At 38.7% G+C, this 20,705-nt stretch overlaps 1 protein-coding gene across 1 annotated transcript; it reads right to left on the bottom strand.

Annotated features, from left to right (window-relative positions):
• Nucleotides 1–2,263: 2,263 nt before the first annotated feature.
• tomm7 (translocase of outer mitochondrial membrane 7 homolog (yeast)) lies at nucleotides 2,264–17,036 on the bottom strand. Its single transcript, XM_061882794.1, has 3 exons — nucleotides 16,869–17,036; nucleotides 10,722–10,770; nucleotides 2,264–2,425 (listed from the first exon to the last, which is right to left on the bottom strand). The coding sequence occupies exons 1-3, from the start codon at nucleotides 16,972–16,974 to the stop codon at nucleotides 2,410–2,412; spliced, it is 171 nt and encodes a 56-aa protein (XP_061738778.1). The 5' UTR covers nucleotides 16,975–17,036; the 3' UTR covers nucleotides 2,264–2,409.
• Between the last annotated feature and the right edge of the window lie 3,669 nt (nucleotides 17,037–20,705).

The raw sequence follows: 20,705 nt of genomic DNA, 5'->3' as shown, positions 1-20,705 counted from the left end.
TAGATCCACTATGGACTGGACTCTCACTATTATGTTAGATCCACTATGGACTGGACTCTCACACTATTATGTTAGATCCACTATGGACTGGACTCACACTATTATGTTAGATCCACTATGGACTGGACTCTCACTATTATGTTAGATCCACTATGGACTGGACTCTCACTATTATGTTAGATCCACTATGGACTGGACTCTCACTATTATGTTAGATCCACTATGGACTGGACTCTCACTATTATGTTAGATCCACTATGGACTGGACTCTCACACTATTATGTTAGATCCACTATGGACTGAACTCACACTATTATGTTAGATCCACTATGGACTGGACTCTCACTATTATGTTAGATCCACTATGGACTGGACTCTCACACTATTATGTTAGATCCACTATGGACTGGACTCTCACACTATTATGTTAGATCCACTATGGACTGGACTCTCACACTATTATGTTAGATCCACTATGGACTGGACTCTCACTATTATGTTAGATCCACTATGGACTGGACTCTCACACTATTATGTTAGATCCACTATGGACTGGACTCTCACATTATTATGTTAGATCCACTATGGACTGGACTCTCACTATTAAGTTAGATCCACTATGGACTGGACTCTTACTATTATGTTAGATCCACTATGGACTGGACTCTTACTATTATGTTAGATCCACTACGGACTAGACTTTCACAATATTATGTTAGACCCACTGGACATCCATTGCTTTCTGTCCCCCCTGGGGAGGGGGGCGGGGGGTGGGGGGGGGGTTGCCCACATATGCGGTCCTCTCCAAAGTTTCTCATAGTCATCCACATCGATGTCCCACTGGGGTGAGTTTTTCCTTGCCCTTATGTGGGCTCTGTACCGCGGATGTCGTTGTGGCTTGTGCAGCCCTTTGAGACACTTGTGATTTAGGGCTATATAAATAAACATTGATTGATTGGTTTGTATTATTTAAAATAAATTACGTTATGCAAATGTGTACAAAAAGGGTTTGTTGCACGAGACCAGTCTTTCTCTCAGGGAATAAAACACACTGATCAATCCCAAATTATTTTGGATGACATATCCACCGAGACAGAATAGTACTTGGCCAAGTTTTACTAGAGTTTTAGGAGACCAGCCCTTACAATGCAACAATAGCATCAGCAAGAAGAGGTCTAAATCCAATTTTCTGTAGAGCAAAAACTGGAGCGCAGCTGCTACTTCAAAACAGATAAGGAACTGGCCAAAACAGCGATGTGAGCCGACAAACGTCAGCCCTTACCTCTAAAGGCTTAGTGGCCACATGCGTGGACAGCACCTTTTAGCTATTTCCTAAATTGTGTACACTATTGAATTGGGGTCTTACGGGGCGGCATAGCTCGGTTGGTAGAGTGGCCGTGCCAGCAACTTGAGGGTTGCAGGTTCGATTCCCACTTCTGCCATCCAAGTCACTGCCGTTGTGTCCTTGGGCAAGACACTTTACCCACCTGCTCCCAGTGCCACCCACACTGCTTTAAATGTAACTTAGATATGGGGTTTCACTATGTAAAGCGCTTTGAGTCACTAGAGAAAAGCGCTATATAAATATAATTCACTTCACTTCACTTATGTGGACATTTATACTGCCATCTGGTGGTGTCAGATGAGTATAACATACAATGGAATTTTGGGGGGAAAAAAGTGTAAAAATAAGAATTAGCATGTCTCTAAACATGAATTACACGTTTGTGTACTTATGGACTAAGTACATCATATCAAAAGAGGATTCTTAGTTTTTATTCTAATTAGGGTCCAATAAGCCCAAATAGCAAAGAGAAATAAAGAAAAGCATGTAAACAAACAGCTCGGTCCTTGAGAGACAAAAAGTGTTTACTATCGGACATAAGATAAAAGCCAGGTGACGAGAAGACTCACTACATGGGGAAATACTAGCTGCTTTTTAAAGATGACTATGGAATAAGAAAGAACACTTTAAAATATCTCTTTCTGACAGCTTAAAAAAAAAATACATGACAGGATTGTTTTTTGTCTTTTTTAGGGCCGAAGTTGTTTGAAAAATAAATCCATTATGTTTAAATGCCTTGAAAAATGAAGTACTTTTATGTCCTGTTTGGCTTCGTGACAACTGTCAGTATGTGCTGTACTACACCTGGGGAAAAGTAGAACTTGTTTTTTCAGGGTAATTGAGCAACACAACAAATATTATCAGCAAAACTACACGTACTGAGAGGATTTCGACCCATGACCCCCAAATCAAGTCCAATTATATTTTAGTCATGTGTTTATTTTCCATTGGAGAGAATAAATGTGTAGTTACAGAGATGCTGCTGCGGTGTCACTTGGTCGACGTGTAAGCCTGCCTAATGGAGCAGGGACTGGTGGTCTTCGGAAGGGGATTATTGATGGTCCTCATCCCCAAAGTAAACTAGAAAACACAAGAAAACACAATCATTTGGTTCCTTCAATCCATGGGTGACATGCAGTGTGTTGCAGTTAGCGCCATCCATCCATCCATCCATGCATCCATTCATCCATCCATCCATCCATCTTCTTCCGCTTATCCGAGGTCGGGTCGCGGGGGCAGCAGCCTAAGCAGGGAAGCCCAGACTTCCCTCTCCCCGGCCACTTCGTCTAGCTCTTCCCGAGGCGTTCCCAGGCCAGGCGGGAGACATAGTCTTCCCAACGTGTCCTGGGTCTTCCCCGTGGCCTCCTACCGGTTGGACGTGCCCTAAACACCTCCCTAGGGAGGCGTTCAGGTGTCATCCTGACCAGAATCCCAGTTAGCTCCATATATAGCATAGATATGAATGCCACTAGAACTATTTCAAAACAAGTTAAGAAGACTTCTAATTGAGGTGCTAACGTTCACAGCAATAGAACATTTTCAGTTGGTAGTTGGACCAGTACAGTCCATGGAACATTACATCAATTATAAAGAACTGCATTTTCTCTGACTTCATTTTGTCCCGTCCCACCAGACCAGGGGTGTCAGACTTGTTGTTCATTGAGGGCCACACCGCAGTCATGGCTGCCATTAGAGGGCCGCTTGTAACAGGAAATCATTCATGAATTTGTCTATGAATTTAAACATTTTACTTTTTTTTACATAAAAAGTAAAATTTAAAAAATCTGGATTTCACCAATTATTTTTTACAGAAAAAAAAGTGGTCGCTTTTTTAGCTGCCAGTGTTTTTTCTGTAAAATATATGGTGTTATTTTATTATTGTTATTTTTACAACATATTAGTGTAAATAGACATGCACCTGGGGATAGGCCCCTCCCACCTCCAAAGACATGCACCTGGGGATAGGCCCCTCCCACCTCCAAAGACATGCACCTGGGGATAGGTTGATTGGCAACACTAAATTGGCCCTAGTGTGTGAATGTTGTCTGTCTGTCTGTGTTGGCCCTGCGATGAGGTGGCGACTTGTCCAGGGTGTACACCGCCTTCCGCCCGATTGTAGCCTTCCGCGACCCCGAAAGGGAATAAGCGGTAGAAAATGGATGGATGGATAGTGTAAATAGAAATACTGTACCCGTTTAATTTTATTTTGGCAACTCTGCCAGTTTTTTACCATAATAAAATGTTGTTCCATAAAATCATCAACCGTGGATTTAGAAAAAAACAAAAAAACTGACAGCTCAATCGAAATAATTTTACTGTAAAAAAACAACAACATTGGTCGTTTTTTTCTCCAACTTACAGTAACATGCTGTAAAAAACTCCCCACATTTTACAGTAAAATCTATTGGTCATTTTTATATTGTTCAATTTCATTAATAACTTGCTTCCAAACCATAAATTAAGCAGATATTGAATTATTTATTTGGGTGTTGACCAACAAAGTTAATATTTGTTGCAATATTGGACATTATTTTTTTCCCTGTCAACCTAGAAAAAAACATAATACCTTTAGAAAGAAAATAAGAAAGTAAAGAAAGAAAATATAAGGTATTTTTCTAGTCAAATCTGTTGGTCATTTTTTATGGTGTACAATTTGATGGATAACTTGCTTCCAAACCATAAACTAAGCAGATATTCAAGTATTTATTTGGATTTTGACCCAAAAAGTTAGATGATACAATATTTTTTGCAAAATTGGACACTATTTTTTCCCCTGTCAAACTAGAAAAAAACATAATACCTATAGAAGGAAAATAAGAAAGTAAAGAAAGAAAATATAAGGTATCTTTCAAGTAAAATCTATTGGTCATTTTTATAGTGTACAATTTGATGGATAACTTGCTTCAAAATCATCAATTAAGTAGATATTTAAGTATTTATTCGGATTTTGACCAACAAAGTTAATATTTGTTGCAACATTGGACACTATTTTTTGCTCTGTCAAACTAGAAAAAAAACATAATATCTTTAGTAAGAAATAAAGTAAAGAAAGAAAATATAAGGTATTTTTCCAGTAAAACCTATTGGTCATTTTTAGTGTACAATTTAATTGATAACTTGCTTCCAAACCATAAATTAAGCAGATATTTAAGTATTTATTTGGATTTTGACCAACAAAGTTAATATTTGTTGCAATATTGGACATTATTATTTTTCCCTGTCAAACTAGAAAAAAACCTAATACCTTTAGTGAGAAAATAAAAAAGTAAAGAAAGAAAATATAAGGTATCTTTCTAGTAAAATCTATTGGTCATTTTTATAGTGTACAATTTGATGGATAACTTGCTTCCAAACCATCAATTAGGCAGATATTTAAGTATTTATTTGGATTTTGACCAGATGGTATAATATTTGTTGCAATATTGGACATTATTTTTTTCCCTGTCAAACTAGAAAAAAACTAATACTTTTAGTAATAAAATAAGAAAGTAAAGAAAGAAAAAATAAGGTATTTTTCCAATAAAATCTATTTGTCATTTTATAGTGTAAAATTTGATGGATAACTTGCTTCGAAACCGTAAATTCAGCAGATATTTAAGTATTTATTTGGATTTTGAGCAACAAAGTTGGATAGTATAATATTTGTTGTAATATTGGACACTATTGTATTTCCCTGTCAAATTAGAAAAAAACTAATACTTTTAGTAATAAAATAAGAAAGTAAAGAAAGAAAAAATAAGGTATTTTTCCAATAAAATCTATTTGTCATTTTATAGTGTAAAATTTGATGGATAACTTGCTTCGAAACCGTAAATTCAGCAGATATTTAAGTATTTATTTGGATTTTGAGCAACAAAGTTGGATAGTATAATATTTGTTGTAATATTGGACACTATTGTATTTCCCTGTCAAATTAGAAAAAAACTAATACTTTTAGTAATAAAATAAGATAGTAAAGAAAGAAAAAATAAGGTATTTTTCCAGTAAAACCTTTTGGTCATTTTTATAGTGTACATTTTGATTGATAACTTGCTTCCAAACCATAAATTAAGCAGATATTTAAGTATTTATTTAGATTTTGACCAACAAAGTTAATATTTGTTGCAATATTGGACATTATTATTTTTCCCTGTCAAACTAGAAAAAAACCTAATACCTTTAGTGAGAAAATAAAAAAGTAAAGAAAGAAAATATAAGGTATCTTTCTAGTAAAATCTATTGGTCATTTTTATAGTGTACAATTTCATTAATAACTTGCTTCCAAACCATCAATTAAGCAGATATTTAATTATTTATTTGGATTTTGACCAACAAAGTTAATATTTGTTGCATTATTGGACATTATTTTTCCCTGTCAAACTAGAGAAAAACCTAATAGCTTTAGAAAGAAAATAAGAAAGTAATGAAAGAAAATATAAGGTATTTTTCTAGTAAAATCTGTTGGTCATTTTTATAGTGTACAATTTGATGGATAACTTGCTTCCAAATCATCAATTAAGCAGATTTTTAAGTATTTATTTGGATTTTGACCAACAAAGTTAATATTTGTGGCAATATTGGACACTATTATTTTTCCCTGTCAAACTAGAAAAAAACCTAATACCTTTAGTGAGAAAATAAAAAGGTAAAGAAAGAAAATATAAGGTATCTTTCTAGTAAAATCTATTGGTCATTTTTATAGTGTACAATTTGATGGATAACTTGCTTCGAAACCATTAATTAGGCAGATATTTAAGTATTTATTTGGATTTTGACCAGATGGTATAATATTTGTTGCAATATTGGACATTATTTTTTTCCCTGTCAAACTAGAAAAAAACTAATACTTTTAGTAATAAAATAAGAAAGTAAAGAAAGAAAAAATAAGGTATTTTTCCAATAAAATCTATTTGTCATTTTATAGTGTAAAATTTGATGGATAACTTGCTTCGAAACCGTAAATTCAGCAGATATTTAAGTATTTATTTGGATTTTGAGCAACAAAGTTGGATAGTATAATATTTGTTGTAATATTGGACACTATTGTATTTCCCTGTCAAATTAGAAAAAAACCTAATACCTTTAGTAAGAAAATAAAGTAAAGAAAGAAAATATAAGGTATTTTTCCAGTAAAACCTATTGGTCATTTTTAGTGTACAATTTAATTGATAACTTGCTTCCAAACCATAAATTAAGCAGATATTTAAGTATTTATTTGGATTTTGACCAACAAAGTTAATATTTGTTGCAATATTGGACATTATTATTTTTCCCTGTCAAACTAGAAAAAAACCTAATACCTTTAGTGAGAAAATAAAAAAGTAAAGAAAGAAAATATAAGGTATCTTTCTAGTAAAATCTATTGGTCATTTTTATAGTGTACAATTTGATGGATAACTTGCTTCAAAATCATCAATTAAGTAGATATTTAAGTATTTATTCGGATTTTGACCAACAAAGTTAATATTTGTTGCAATATTGGACATTATTTTTTTCCCTGTCAAACTAGAAAAAAACATAATACCTATAGAAGGAAAATAAGAAAGTAAAGAAAGAAAAAATAAGGTATTTTTCCAGTAAAATCTATTTGTCATTTTATAGTGTAAAATTTGATGGATAACTTGCTTCGAAACCGTAAATTCAGCAGATATTTAAGTATTTATTTGGATTTTGAGCAACAAAGTTAGATAGTATAATATTTGTTGTAATATTGGACACTATTGTATTTCCCTGTCAAATTAGAAAAAAACCTAATACCTTTAGTAAGAAAATAAAGTAAAGAAAGAAAATATAAGGTATTTTTCCAGTAAAACCTATTGGTCATTTTTATAGTGTACATTTTGATTGATAACTTGCTTCCAAACCATAAATTAAGCAGATATTTAAGTATTTATTTGGATTTTGACCAACAAAGTTAATATTTGTGGCAATATTGGACACTATTATTTTTCCCTGTCAAACTAGAAAAAAACCTAATACCTTTAGTGAGAAAATAAAAAGGTAAAGAAAGAAAATATAAGGTATCTTTCTAGTAAAATCTATTGGTCATTTTTATAGTGTACAATTTGATGGATAACTTGCTTCGAAACCATCAATTAGGCAGATATTTAAGTATTTATTTGGATTTTGACCAGATGGTATAATATTTGTTGCAATATTGGACATTATTTTTTTCCCTGTCAAACTAGAAAAAAACTAATACTTTTAGTAATAAAATAAGAAAGTAAAGAAAGAAAAAATAAGGTATTTTTCCAGTAAAATCTATTTGTCATTTTATAGTGTAAAATTTGATGGATAACTTGCTTCGAAACCGTAAATTCAGCAGATATTTAAGTATTTATTTGGATTTTCAGCAACAAAGTTAGATAGTATAATATTTGTTGTAATATTGGACACTATTTTATTTCCCTGTCAAATTAGAAAAAAACCTAATACCTTTAGTAAGAAAATAAAGTAAAGAAAGAAAATATAAGGTATTTTTCCAGTAAAACCTATTGGTCATTTTTATAGTGTACATTTTGATTGATAACTTGCTTCCAAACCATAAATTAAGCAGATATTTAAGTATTTATTTAGATTTTGACCAACAAAGTTAATATTTGTTGCAATAATGGACATTATTATTTTTCCCTGTCAAACTAGAAAAAACCTAATACCTTTAGTGAGAAAATAAGAAAGCAAAGAAAGAAAATATAAGGTATTTTATTGACAAGTTATTTGCAGGCCATGTGAAATGACGAGGAGGGCCACATGTGGCCCCTGGCTTTGAGTCTGACACCTGTGCACAAGACACACCGATGACGTACAATAAAACTCCTCATAGGAAGTCAGCATTTGTTCTAGCTTTGTGACATGATATCGAATATAAATGTGACAGATTGTAGCTGGGATAGGCTCCAGCGCCCCCGCCACACCGAAGGGAATAAGCAGTGGGAAATGGATGGATGGATTGTAGCCAAAGGCTGATTTCCATCAGCATTTCATTGCAAAGCAACAAGGCGAGGACTCCCACTAATTCAGGCTTCTAGTGAGTTGTATTGTTCACAAGTGGGAAGGCGGTCCCTGAAAATAATGCCTACATCAAACTGGTCCCTGGTGCAAAAAATGGTTGGGGGGACCAGCAGCAGCATAGAGGGGGTCCCAAGTTCCCAACTTAAGGCGAGATCAGCCCCTGATTGACCCCCATCCCAGTTCTAGCAAATATGGTCATGATTCATTTGTCTTGAACATTTGTAACAAGTTATATTTACAGCATTTGTACACAGGAAGAAGCGGACTATATTTAAGCCTTCCATCAAGTCTTATTGATGACATGAAAATGGAAAACAAGAGTGAAAAACAAACAGAAAATCCAAGAAGTTAGGTAAGACAAGTGATTACAGACATATTATGAGAAGAAATGGTTGATGACATCAGCAGTGGAATCATGTCACTCACGTACCCTTCAACAGAAATATTACATGTCTGTGGTATTTTCCACTCCCACTGCAACACAGGGTATCTGACCCTGATGCAACTTTACAGAGATGCTGACGTGATCGGAAATTACAAGTCAGCTACGAGTCTTTAACCTTTGAGTCGAATTCATGAAAAACTAGCTTACGCCTGCCCGGCCTACTAAGACACGGACAGGCTCAAAAAGTGTTTTAAGTCATATATATATGCATACACACACATATATACAGTATATATACAGTAAATATATCAATTAGTCAGCCAGCGATTGTGCAAGTTCTCCCACTTCAAATGATGACAGAGGTCTGTCATTTCCATCATAGGTACACTTCAACTGTGACAGACAGAATGTGGAAAAAAATCCAGGAATTCACATTGTAGGAATTTTAAAGAATTTATTTGTAAATGATGGTGGAAAATAAGTATTTGGTCAAGCATTCAAAGCTCTCACTGATGGAAGGAGGTTTTGGCTGAAAATTATGTTTCCACCCCCATGCTTCACAGTAGGTATGGTGTTCTTGGGATGCAACTCAGTATTCTTCTTCCTCCAAACACCACCAGTTGAGTTGATACCAAAATGGATACATGGATGATACAGCAGAGGATTGGGAGAATGTCATGTGGTCAGATGAAACCAAAATAGAACTTTTTGCTATAAACTCAACTCCTCGTGTTTGGAGGAAGAAGAATACTGAGTTGCATCCCAAGAACACCATACCTACTGTGAAGCATGGGGGTGGAAACATCATGCTTTGGGGCTGTTTTTCTGCTAAGGGGACAGGACGATTGATCCATGTTAAGGAAAGAATGAATGGGGCCATGTATCGTGAGATTTGGAGCCAAAACCTCCTTCCATCAGTGAGAGCTTTGAATGCTTGACCAAATACTTATTTTCCACCATCATTTACGAGTAAATTCTTTAAAATTCCTACAATGTGAATTCCTGGATTTTTTTCCACATTCTGTCTCTCACAGTTGAAGTGTACCTATGATGAAAATGACAGACCTCTGTCATCACTTTAAGTGGGAGAACTTGCACAATCGCTGGCTGACTAAATACTTTTTTGCCCCGCTGTATATATATATATATATATATATATATATATGTGTGTGTGTATAGGGCGCACCGCCGATGAGCGCATCTACTCACGTCTATTTTCATTTAAAAGGCGCACCAGATTATAATGTGCATTTAAGGGGTCATATTATTATGATTTTCTAAATGTAAAAGACTTCCTTGAGGTCTACATAACATGTAATGTGGTTCTTTGGTCAAAATGTTGCACAGATGATGTTTTACACATCATTTTCAAGCCGCTTTCTGGCAGTTGCTTTTTCAGGACTTATGCAGATCCCAAATACAGATCAGCAGGTACCAGAAGGTTAGAAAAGTGGCTTTTGCATTATATTGCGAAACAAAAGGCCAGATAATATGTCTTACCTTACACACAGACCATAATAATAATCCTATGTTGAAGCACATCAAGCGGTGTGGCTTCACAGCTTACCAAAGTCATACTAAAACATTTTGATCGAGTTTTGAGCGCCGTGTGTAATGTTCTATATTTTCAATGGAACATATAAAATGTTGGTGTTGTTTACTTGACTCTTATTGCAGTCTACACATATCTCTTATGTGTGACTGCCATCATATTGCAGTCTACGGTACATGTATCTCTTATGTTTGACTGGTCAGACTTATTACACCGTGTACCAAATAAAATTGCTTCTAGGTCGGTAAGCAAAACCAGAATTATTCCGTACATTAGGCGCACCGGATAATAAAGCGCACTGACGAATTTTGAGGAAAAAAAAGTATTTTAAGTGCGCCTTATAGTCCGAAAAATACGGTAGTTTGTTTCTTCATTGTGTTAGGGATACCAAACAGTTGTTATATTTAAAAGTCATGATTGTTCTTTCCTTCACGGTGTGTCCAACATACCTCAAGACTGTGGGATCTGGCATTCCTGGATCTGCTCCCCGTTTGAAGCCTGTAAAGAAAGGAGCATATCAAAACACTCCTTTGGACGACGATACTGAACAATCTAAAGATTCAGAGAGCGTATTTCAATGTTTGTGAGTATGTTCCGATCAGGGTTTGATGCTGCCGACTCCCATCATCCAGGAGTGAGACGGGCGATACAATCACATGTACCAAATGTACATTTTACAATGTATTCATTCATTTAAACTAGGTTCCAGTTCTCTTTTATGTCCGGTGAAAACAAAGTCAATAACTAAACTAAGTAAAAAATACTATCTAGTACCGTATTTTCCACACTATAAGGCGCACCTAAAAACCTAAAAATGTCTTAAAGGCTGACAGTGCGCCTTATAATCCAGTGCGCCTTATATATGGATCAATATTGAGCCACAACAGGTCTCACAACTACGGTAAGCAGCTGCCGATTTAATTTTCCCCCGTAGGAGAAGCGCGTGGTGCATGCTGGGATATATAACTGCGCCAGGTGTGCCGTTTCATTTCCATTTGTGTGTTTATGTAAAGACCCCAAAATGGCTCCTATTGAGAGACATGATTTCAGGAAAGCAGGAATTGTCACTGAACTGCTAGACAACAGCAGTGACACTGACTCCAGTAATGACGTCTCGATATAGTGCAAAGCAATAACAATATATCAATAACTCAACGTTGCTCAAAGGATAATGTCACACAACACAACACACAAAATAAACATGTAAAGCTCGCTTTATTATGTTAGTTCTCATCCACGAATCCCTCAAATTCTTCTTCTTCAGTGTTGGAATTAAACATGCCAGAAGAGGTCTCGCAACTGTGGTAAGCAGCCGCCGACTACATTTTCCCCCGTAGAAGAAGTGCGTGGTGCATGCTGGGATATATGACTGCGAGAGGCGTGCCTTTTCTGTGTGTTTATGTAAAGAGCCCAAAATGGCTCCTATTAAGAGACACACTTACGAAGCAGAGTTTAAAGTCAAGGCGATCAGTCACACAGTAGAAGACGGGAATAGAGCAGCAGCCAGAGAATTGAACATTAACAGCAGCGACACTGACTCCTTTAATGAGGACTTGGACGAGACGGAGCCGGGCATGTTGGATGCCGTATTCGCCCAACTGTTTGATTCCAACAATGAAGAAGAATTTGAGGGATTGGTGGATGAGGAATAACTTAATAAAGTGAGCATTACATGATTATTTTGTGTGTTGTGTTGTGTGACATTATCCTTTGAGCAACGTTGAGTTATTGATATATTATTGCTTTGCACTATTTCAAGATTATTTACTGTCAATTCTTAACATGCACAAGACACATAAGAAATTAAAATTACATTTTCGGCACAGTCGATAATTCACTCTTTTGAGTGTTACTATATTGTGATTGCATAACATTTGATGTGTTGTGTTGTGTGACATTATCCTTTGAGCAAGGTTGAGTTATTGATATATTATTGCTTTGCACTATTTCCAGTGTTACTATATTGTGATTGCACTAACCTTTGATTTTACCGTAACAGTATCAGACTGTTTTTTATGTGTTTATTGAATCGGGGAAAATAATAAAACAGCTGTTTATTAATTTTGGGAGTGAACGGAGTTGTCAGAACGCTGGTTTGTAATCTATCAATAAAGTTTGACTGACCTATCTGACTGTTTTGTTGACATTATCTTTAGCGCAGCTCCATCTAAAGGATCCATAACCTAACCCCAGCCTCTACTGTAGCATCTATTCTATGCGCCTTATAATGTGGTGCGCCTTATATATCAACAAAGTTTTAAAATAGCCCAATCATTGAAGGTGCGCCTTATTACTGCATAACAGTGTGGTACGCCAGCTGCACTGAAGCAGACAAACAGGCGATTCAGAGGGTCATAAAGTCTGCACAAAAAATCATTGGCTGGACTTACACAACTCCCGTTGCCTCAACAGAGCAAAAAACATTACCAAGGACAGCACACACCCTGGCTTCCACCTGTTCGACTTGCTACCATCGGGCAGGCGCTTCAGGTGCATCAGAGCCAGAACAAACAGGCTCAGAGACAGCTTCTTTCCCAAAGCTGTCCCCATGTTGAACTCTAACTTATAATAATAATAATTCACCCCTATACGATATAATGCCCTAATACCCTACTGTGCAATACTAACCTTCGAGTGCAATACGTCCGTCACTGATTATTTATTACTTCGGTACTCTTGTCTTGCTCTGTATATTGTACAGTATTTTGTACTTCTATAGTGTTTTGTATATTGTACAGAATTGCTTATTATTTTTATTGGATAGTAGTCTGTTTATTTCAATTGTTAGTTTTTCCTTTATTACCTCTTGTGTCATTTATTTCACCCCATATTTGTTCCCACTACCGCACCTTAAGTTGGAGTCTTTAATCTCGTTATATGCAAATATAATGACAATAAAGCTCATTCTATTTTATTCTATTCTGTTCTATTATAGTGCGGAAAATACGGTACTCATTTAAATCCTCCTGTGTCGAGGGAATTACTCCCCCATTTTGTAAACATTACCAAATAAATATTTGGAGAACGTAAAATCATCGCACTAATCACTCTAGTATCGATGGGATACAGGTACTACCCTTGGTATTGACACCACCAGTTATATCCATCCTCCTACTGTCGTGTACTGACTGACAAAGCGGACACACCAACAGTTGTAATATTACCTCTCTCTCTCTCCACTCTTATTTTGTTTATTTCCTGTTAATGTCTCACTGCTTTCTTCTGCAACGCGGTTCCAGCTACACTTCTTAAACTTTATGTACCACTGGTGGTGTTCAACATAATTAGCCTTAACCTCCGGCGATAATTAATTCTAAAAATAACAAGAAAATCAGTTTATTTTCAGTAATGGAGGTGAATATTAATAGCTTGGGGGAGAGGCTCCACAATGCTAGCCGCTGGTCAGCCGGGGGATAAAAAAGCAAAGCAATCATTAAAATGTTGTACAAAGATTTGACTTTTCCAATCATATCAGCAGCCTTTGCGCTAAAAATTAATGGGAAAAACTAAACACTTAACATCCATCCATCCATCCATCATCTTCCGCTTATCCGAGGTCGGGTCGCGGGGGCAACAGCCCAAGCAGGGAAACCCAGACTTCCCTCTCCCCAGCCACTTCGTCTAGCTCTTCCCGGGGGATCCCGAGGCGTTCCCAGGCCAGCCGGGAGACATAGTCTTCCCAACGTGTCCTGGGTCTTCCCCGTGGCCTCCTACCGGTTGGACGTGCCTTAAACACCTCCCTAGGGAGGCGTTCGGGTGGCATCCTGACCAGATGCCTGGACCACCTCATCTGGCTCCTCTCCATGTGGAGGAGCAGCGGCTTTACTTTGAGTTCCTCCCGGATGACAGAGCTTCTCACCCTATCTCTAAGGGAGAGACCCAAACTCATTTGGACCGCTTGTACCCGTGATCTTATCCTTTCGGTCATGACCCAAAGCTCATGACCATAGGTGAGGATGGGAACGTAGATCGACCGGTAAATTGAGAGCTTTGCCTTCCGGCTCAGCTCCTTCTTCACCACAACGGATCGGTACAACGTCCGCATTACTGAAGACGCCGCACCGATCCGCCTGTCGATCTCACGATCCACTCTTCCCTCACTCGTGAACAAGACTCCTAGGTATTTGAACTCCTCCACTTGGGGCAGGGTCTCCTCCCCAACCCGGAGATGGCACTCCACCCTTTTCCGGGCGAGAACCATGGACTCGGACTTGGAGGTGCTGATTCTCATCCCAGTTGCTTCACACTCGGCTGCGAACCGATCCAGCGAGAGCTGAAGATCCCGGTCAGATGAAGCCATCAGGACCACATCATCTGCAAAAAGCAGAGACCTAATCCTGCGGTCACCAAACCGGAACCCCTCAACGCCTTGACTGCGCCTAGACATTCTGTCCATAAAAGTTATGAACAGAATGGGTGACAAAGGACAGCCTTGGCGGAGTCCAACCCTCACTGGAAATGTGTCCGACTTACTGCCGGCAATGCGGACCAAGCTCTGACACTGATCATACAGGGAGTGGACCGCCACAATAAGACAGTCCGATACCACATACTCTCTGAGCACTCCCCACAGGACTTCCCGAGGGACACGGTCCAATGCCTTCTCCAAGTCCACCAAGGACATGTAGACTGGTTGGGCAAACTCCCATGCACCCTCAAGAACCCTGCCCAGAGTATAGAGCTGGTCCAGAGTTCCACCACCAGGACGAAAACCACACCGTTCCTCCTGAATCCGAGGTTGGACTATCCGGCGTAGCCTCCTCTCCAGTACACCTGAATAAACCTTACCGGGAAGGCTGAGGAGTGTGATCCCACGATAGTTGGAACACACCCTCCGGTCCCCCTTCTTAAAGAGAGGAACCACCACCCCGGTCTGCCAATCCAGAGGTACCGCCCCCGATGTCCACGCGATGCTGCAGAGTCTTGTCAACCAAGACAGCCCCACAGCATCCAGAGCCTTAAGGAACTCCGGGCGGATCTCATCCACCCCCGGGGCCTTGCCGCCGAGGAGCTTTTTAACTACCTCAGCGACCTCAGCCCCAGAAATAGGAGAGTCCGCCACAGATTCCCCAGGCACTGCTTCCTCAAAGGAAGACGTGTTGGTAGGATTGAGGAGGTCTTTGAAGTATTCCTTCCACCTATCCACAACATCCGCAGTCGAGGTCTGGACTCTCACTATTATGTTGGATCCACTATGGACTGGACTCTCACACTATTATGTTAGATCCACTATGGACTGGACTCTCGCACTATTATGTTAGATCCACTATGGACTGGACTCTCACTATTATGTTAGATCCACTATGGACTGGACTCACACAATTATGTTAGATCCACTATGGACTGGATTCTCACTATTATGTTGGATCCACTATGGACTGGACTCACACTATTATATTAGATCCACTATGGACTGGACTCTCACACTATTATGTTAGATCCACTATGGACTGGACTCACACTATTATGTTAGATCCACTATGGACTGGACTCTCACACTATTATGTTAGATCCACTATGGACTGGACTCTCACACTATTATGTTAGATCCACTATGGACTGGACTCTCACGCTATTATGTTAGATCCACTATGGACTGGACTCTCACTATTATGTTAGATCCACTATGGACTGGACTCTCACTATTATGTTAGATCCACTATGGACTGGACTCTCACACTATTATGTTAGATCCACTATGGACTGGACTCTCGCACTATTATGTTAGATCCACTATGGACTGGACTCTCACTATTATGTTAGATCCACTATGGACTGGACTCACACAATTATGTTAGATCCACTATGGACTGGATTCTCACTATTATGTTGGATCCACTATGGACTGGACTCACACTATTATGTTAGATCCACTCTGGACTGGACTCTCACTATTATGTTAGATCCACTATGGACTGGACTCACACAATTATGTTAGATCCACTATGGACTGGATTCTCACTATTATGTTGGATCCACTATGGACTGGACTCACACTATTATGTTAGATCCACTATGGACTGGACTCTCTCACTATTATGTTAGATCCACTATGGACTGGACTCTCACTATTATGTTAGATCCACTATGGACTGGACTCTCACTATTATGTTAGATCCACTATGGACTGGACTCTCACTATTATGTAGAATTGAGGGCAAAGGTTATATACGGAAGCACAACATCCGCTTTGGCCTTTCCAAAATGAAGGTGGCAGTCTGGCGTAATTTCCCACCGGATGTGACGACACGAATATGACCGTACGAACTTCCCCTTTCATTGTTACACATTCAGCAAAAGTGACTTTTATTAATATTCTCGCGGTGTTTGCGTTGTGTTTAAGCGCCTGGTTGTTTTATTTTGAAATCACAAAATGACTTCCGGGAAGGGTGCCCACCACTCTTGATTACATGAATACACCGCGTGGTTTTATCAAGTTGAGCAAATTAAAGTAAATTAATACATTTAAAAATCATATTTTTTTAATTATCGGACAATAAGAAGTAGCCACTGACTGAAAATAATCGTGAACGAGTACAGCTAAGCAGCTAGCATGCTAAGAGGAGAGCAGCGTGCTGTGACGTCATGATACTGACCCAAGTACAGGACTGTGGGGATGAAACCCCATCGCAGGACAAACTGTCCGCACTGGAAGATCTGCTGCAGCCGCTGCTTGCTCTCCTTGCTCATTTTCTTCATCATGTCTTCAGCCGGGGAGCCGAGCAGCTAACTGCTAGCAAGGACACGGAAGAGGAAGTCACGTCATCACAACTGCAGCGACTACACGCCGGGACGTGTCGCCATCTTGTGGCCAGACTGTGCAACTGCGCGTTTGTCACGCTAGACTTGGAAGGACGAAATAATGATTTATTATTGTAGGATCGAACAGAATATTGGAAAACATTTTTTATATTTCTTATTATTTTTATTAATATGTCCATTAACTGTATGATTGTCTGAAATAAATCATTTGGTTCTACTTGTATAATAATTATTTATTGGTCAAAACACATCTTTTTAAACAACTTTATATTTTATATTCCTTATTTTTCCTTTGTAACTATATTTATTTTTTTATTTGGGTGTTTATACATTATTATTTAATAATTGGATATTATATTATAATAGAATATAATAAATATATATATAAAATATAACGTTTGATATTTATTTTTTATTTGGGTGTTTATACATTATTAATTTAATACTATATTATAATTTAATGTATATACCGTACATATAATATAATTACTTTTTTATTTGGGTGTTTATACATTATTGAATTAATAATTTTATATTATATTATAACAACAACAAAAAAAATATATAAATATAAATATATATATATATGTATATAAATAAATAAATATATAATTATTACATTATTAATATTATTGGAATGCATTCTAATTATTAATGTGAAGTGAATTATATTTATATAGCACTTTTCTCTAGTGACTCAAAGCGCTTTTTACATAGTGAAACCCAATATCTAAGTTCCATTTAAAGCAGTGTGGGTGGCACTGGGAGCAGGTGGGTAAAGTGTCTTGCCCAAGGACACAACAGCAGTGACTAGGATGGCGGAAGCAGGAATCGAACCCAGAACCCGGAAGTTGCCGGCAAAACCACTCTACCAACCGAGGTACACTGCCCAATAAATAAATATTTTTAAACCTTCCCCCCCCAAAATGATACATCTACAACAATATCAGTGTTATTAGCAATAAACCAGCAGGTGGGGAGCGTCAGAGCTTTTCTTCCTGACACTCACATGCACTGGCGACCCCTTCTCCACTGCAGAAGTCGCTGGCTTTTGGGAAACTGTACCCGTACTGACTTAAAAAAAAAAAGGCTGGTTGTCTTATATTTGGGATCAGCAGTTGTGGCAGGTCAGAGCTTTTCTTCCTGCCACTCACATGCACTGGCAACCTGTTGACACCTTGTCCACTGCAGAGGTCGCTGGCTTTCTTGAGACTGTGCCCACACTAACTTTAAAAAAAGGCTGGTTGTCTTATATTCGGGGTGTGAATTTACATTCGCAAACCAGCAATTGGTGCAGGTCAGAGCTTTTCTTCCAGCCACTCACAAACTGGTGCCAGACCGTCCATTGCGGAAGCAGCTGGTTTTTAGGAGATGATACAGCATTGACCGGAAAAAAGGCTGGTTGCTTTATATTTGGGGTGTAGGATTTAATAGCCAGCAGGTGGTGCAGGTCAGAGCTTTTCTTCCTGCCACTCCCACACCGGTGGTATTGCAGAGAATGCTGGTCTTTATAGGAGATGACACAGTATTGACCCAAAAAAAGGTTGGTTGTCTTATATTTGGGGTAGCGATTCCTACAGGCAAACCAGGAGGTGGCGCAGGTCAGAGCTTTTCTTCCTATAACTCACACAATTCTGGCTTATTGTCCATTGCAGGGGATGCTGGTTTTGAGGAGATTGCACAGTATTGACTGTCTTATATTTGGGGTTTAGCTTTATACACGCAAACCGGCAGGTGGCAAGGGTCAGAGCTTTTCTTCCTATCACTGACACACTGGTGGCACAGTGTCCCCTGGAAAGGACACTGTTTGTTTTAGGAGAATATATAGTGTTGACCCCAAAAAAAGTTGGTCATCTAAAGTTTGGGGGTCTAGAATTTTGGCGCAGGTCAGAGCTTTTCTTCCTATCATTCACAAACTTGGGGCTAACTGTCCATTGCAGAGAACAACGGTTTTCAAGACTTCATACACTGTTGACCCAAAAAAGGTTGTTCATCTGAAATTTGGGGTGTAGATTTTTATAGGCTAGCCAGGAGTTACTGCATAGCAGAGCTTTTCTTCCAATTACTCACACTCCAGTGTCTTATTTTCCATTGCAGGTTCTTAGAAGATATAGTATTGACCCAAAAAGGCGGGTTGTCCTAAATCTGGGGTGCATATTTCTACAGGCAAACCGGGAGGTGGCGCATGTCAGAGCTCTTCTTCCCATCACTCACACACTGGTGTCTTATTGTCCATTGCAGAGGACACTGATTCCAAGGAGATTATACAGTATTGACACAAAAAAGGCAGGTTGTCCTAAATCTAGGTTGTAGATTTTAACAGGCCAACCGGGAGGTGGTGCATGTCAGAGCTTTTCTTCCCATCTCTTACACACGGGTGTCTTATTGTCCATAGCAGGGGACGGTTTTCAAGAGATTATACACCGTTGACCCAAAAAAGGCTGTTCATCTGAAATTTGGGGTGTAGATTTTTACAGGCTAACCAGGAGTTGCCGCATAGCAGAGCCTTTCTTCCTATCACTCACACACGAGTGTCTTATTTTCCATTGCAGAGGCCGCTGGTTCTTAGAAGATCATACAGTATTGACCCAAAAAGGCGGGTTGTCTTAAATCTGGGGTGCATATTTTTACAGGCAAACCGGGAGGTGGCGCATGTCAGAGCTTTTCTTCCCATCACTCACACACTGGTGTCTTATTGTCCATTGCAGAGGACACTGATTCCAAGGAAATTATACAGTATTGACACAAAAAAGGCAGGCTGTCCTAAATGTGGGTTGTAGATTTTAACAGGCCAACCGGGAGTGGTGCATGTCAGAGCTTTTCTTCCCATCTCTTACACACTGGTGTCCTATTGTCCATAGCAGGGGACGGTTTTCAAGAGATTATACACTGTTCATCTGAAATTCGGGGTGTAGATTTTTACAGGCTAACCAGGAGTTTCCGCATAGCAGAGCTTTTCTTCCTATCACTCACACACGAGTGTCTTATTTTTCATTGCAGAGGATGCTGGTTCTTAGAAGATCATACAGTATTGACCCAAAAAGGCGGGTTGTCTTAAATCTGGGGTGCATATTTTTACAGGCAAACCGGGAGGTGGCGCATGTCAGAGCTTTTTTTCCCATCACTCACACACTGGTGTCTTATTGTCCATTGCAGAGGACACTGATTCCAAGGAAATTATACAGTATTGACACAAAAAAGGCAGGTTGTCCTAAATGTGGGTTGTAGATTTTAACAGGCCAACCGGGAGGTGGTGCATATCAGAGCTTTTCTTCCCATGTCTTACACACTGGTGTCTTATTGTCCATAGCAGGGGACGGTTTTCAAGAGATTATACACTGTTCATCTGAAATTCGGGGTGTAGATTTTTACAGGCTAACCAGGAGTTTCCGCATAGCAGAGCTTTTCTTCCTATCACTCACACAAGAGTGTCTTATTTTCCATTGCGGAGGACGCTGGTTCTTAGAAGATCATACAGTATTGACCCAAAAAGGCGGGTTGTCCTAAATCTGGGGTGCATATTTTTACAGGCAAACCGGGAGGTGGCACATGTCAGAGCTTTTCTTCCTATCACTCACACACGAGTGTCTTATTTTCCATTGCAGAGGACGCTGGTTCTTAGAAGATCATACAGTATTGACCCAAAAAGGCGGGTTGTCCTAAACCTGGGG

The sequence above is a fragment of the Nerophis ophidion genome, linkage group LG21, assembly GCF_033978795.1.
Source record: "Nerophis ophidion isolate RoL-2023_Sa linkage group LG21, RoL_Noph_v1.0, whole genome shotgun sequence".
NCBI classification, from domain to species: Eukaryota; Metazoa; Chordata; class Actinopteri; order Syngnathiformes; family Syngnathidae; genus Nerophis; species Nerophis ophidion.
Note: the sequence above shows the minus strand (reverse complement) of the source record. Positions and strands in the feature narration are given on the sequence as shown.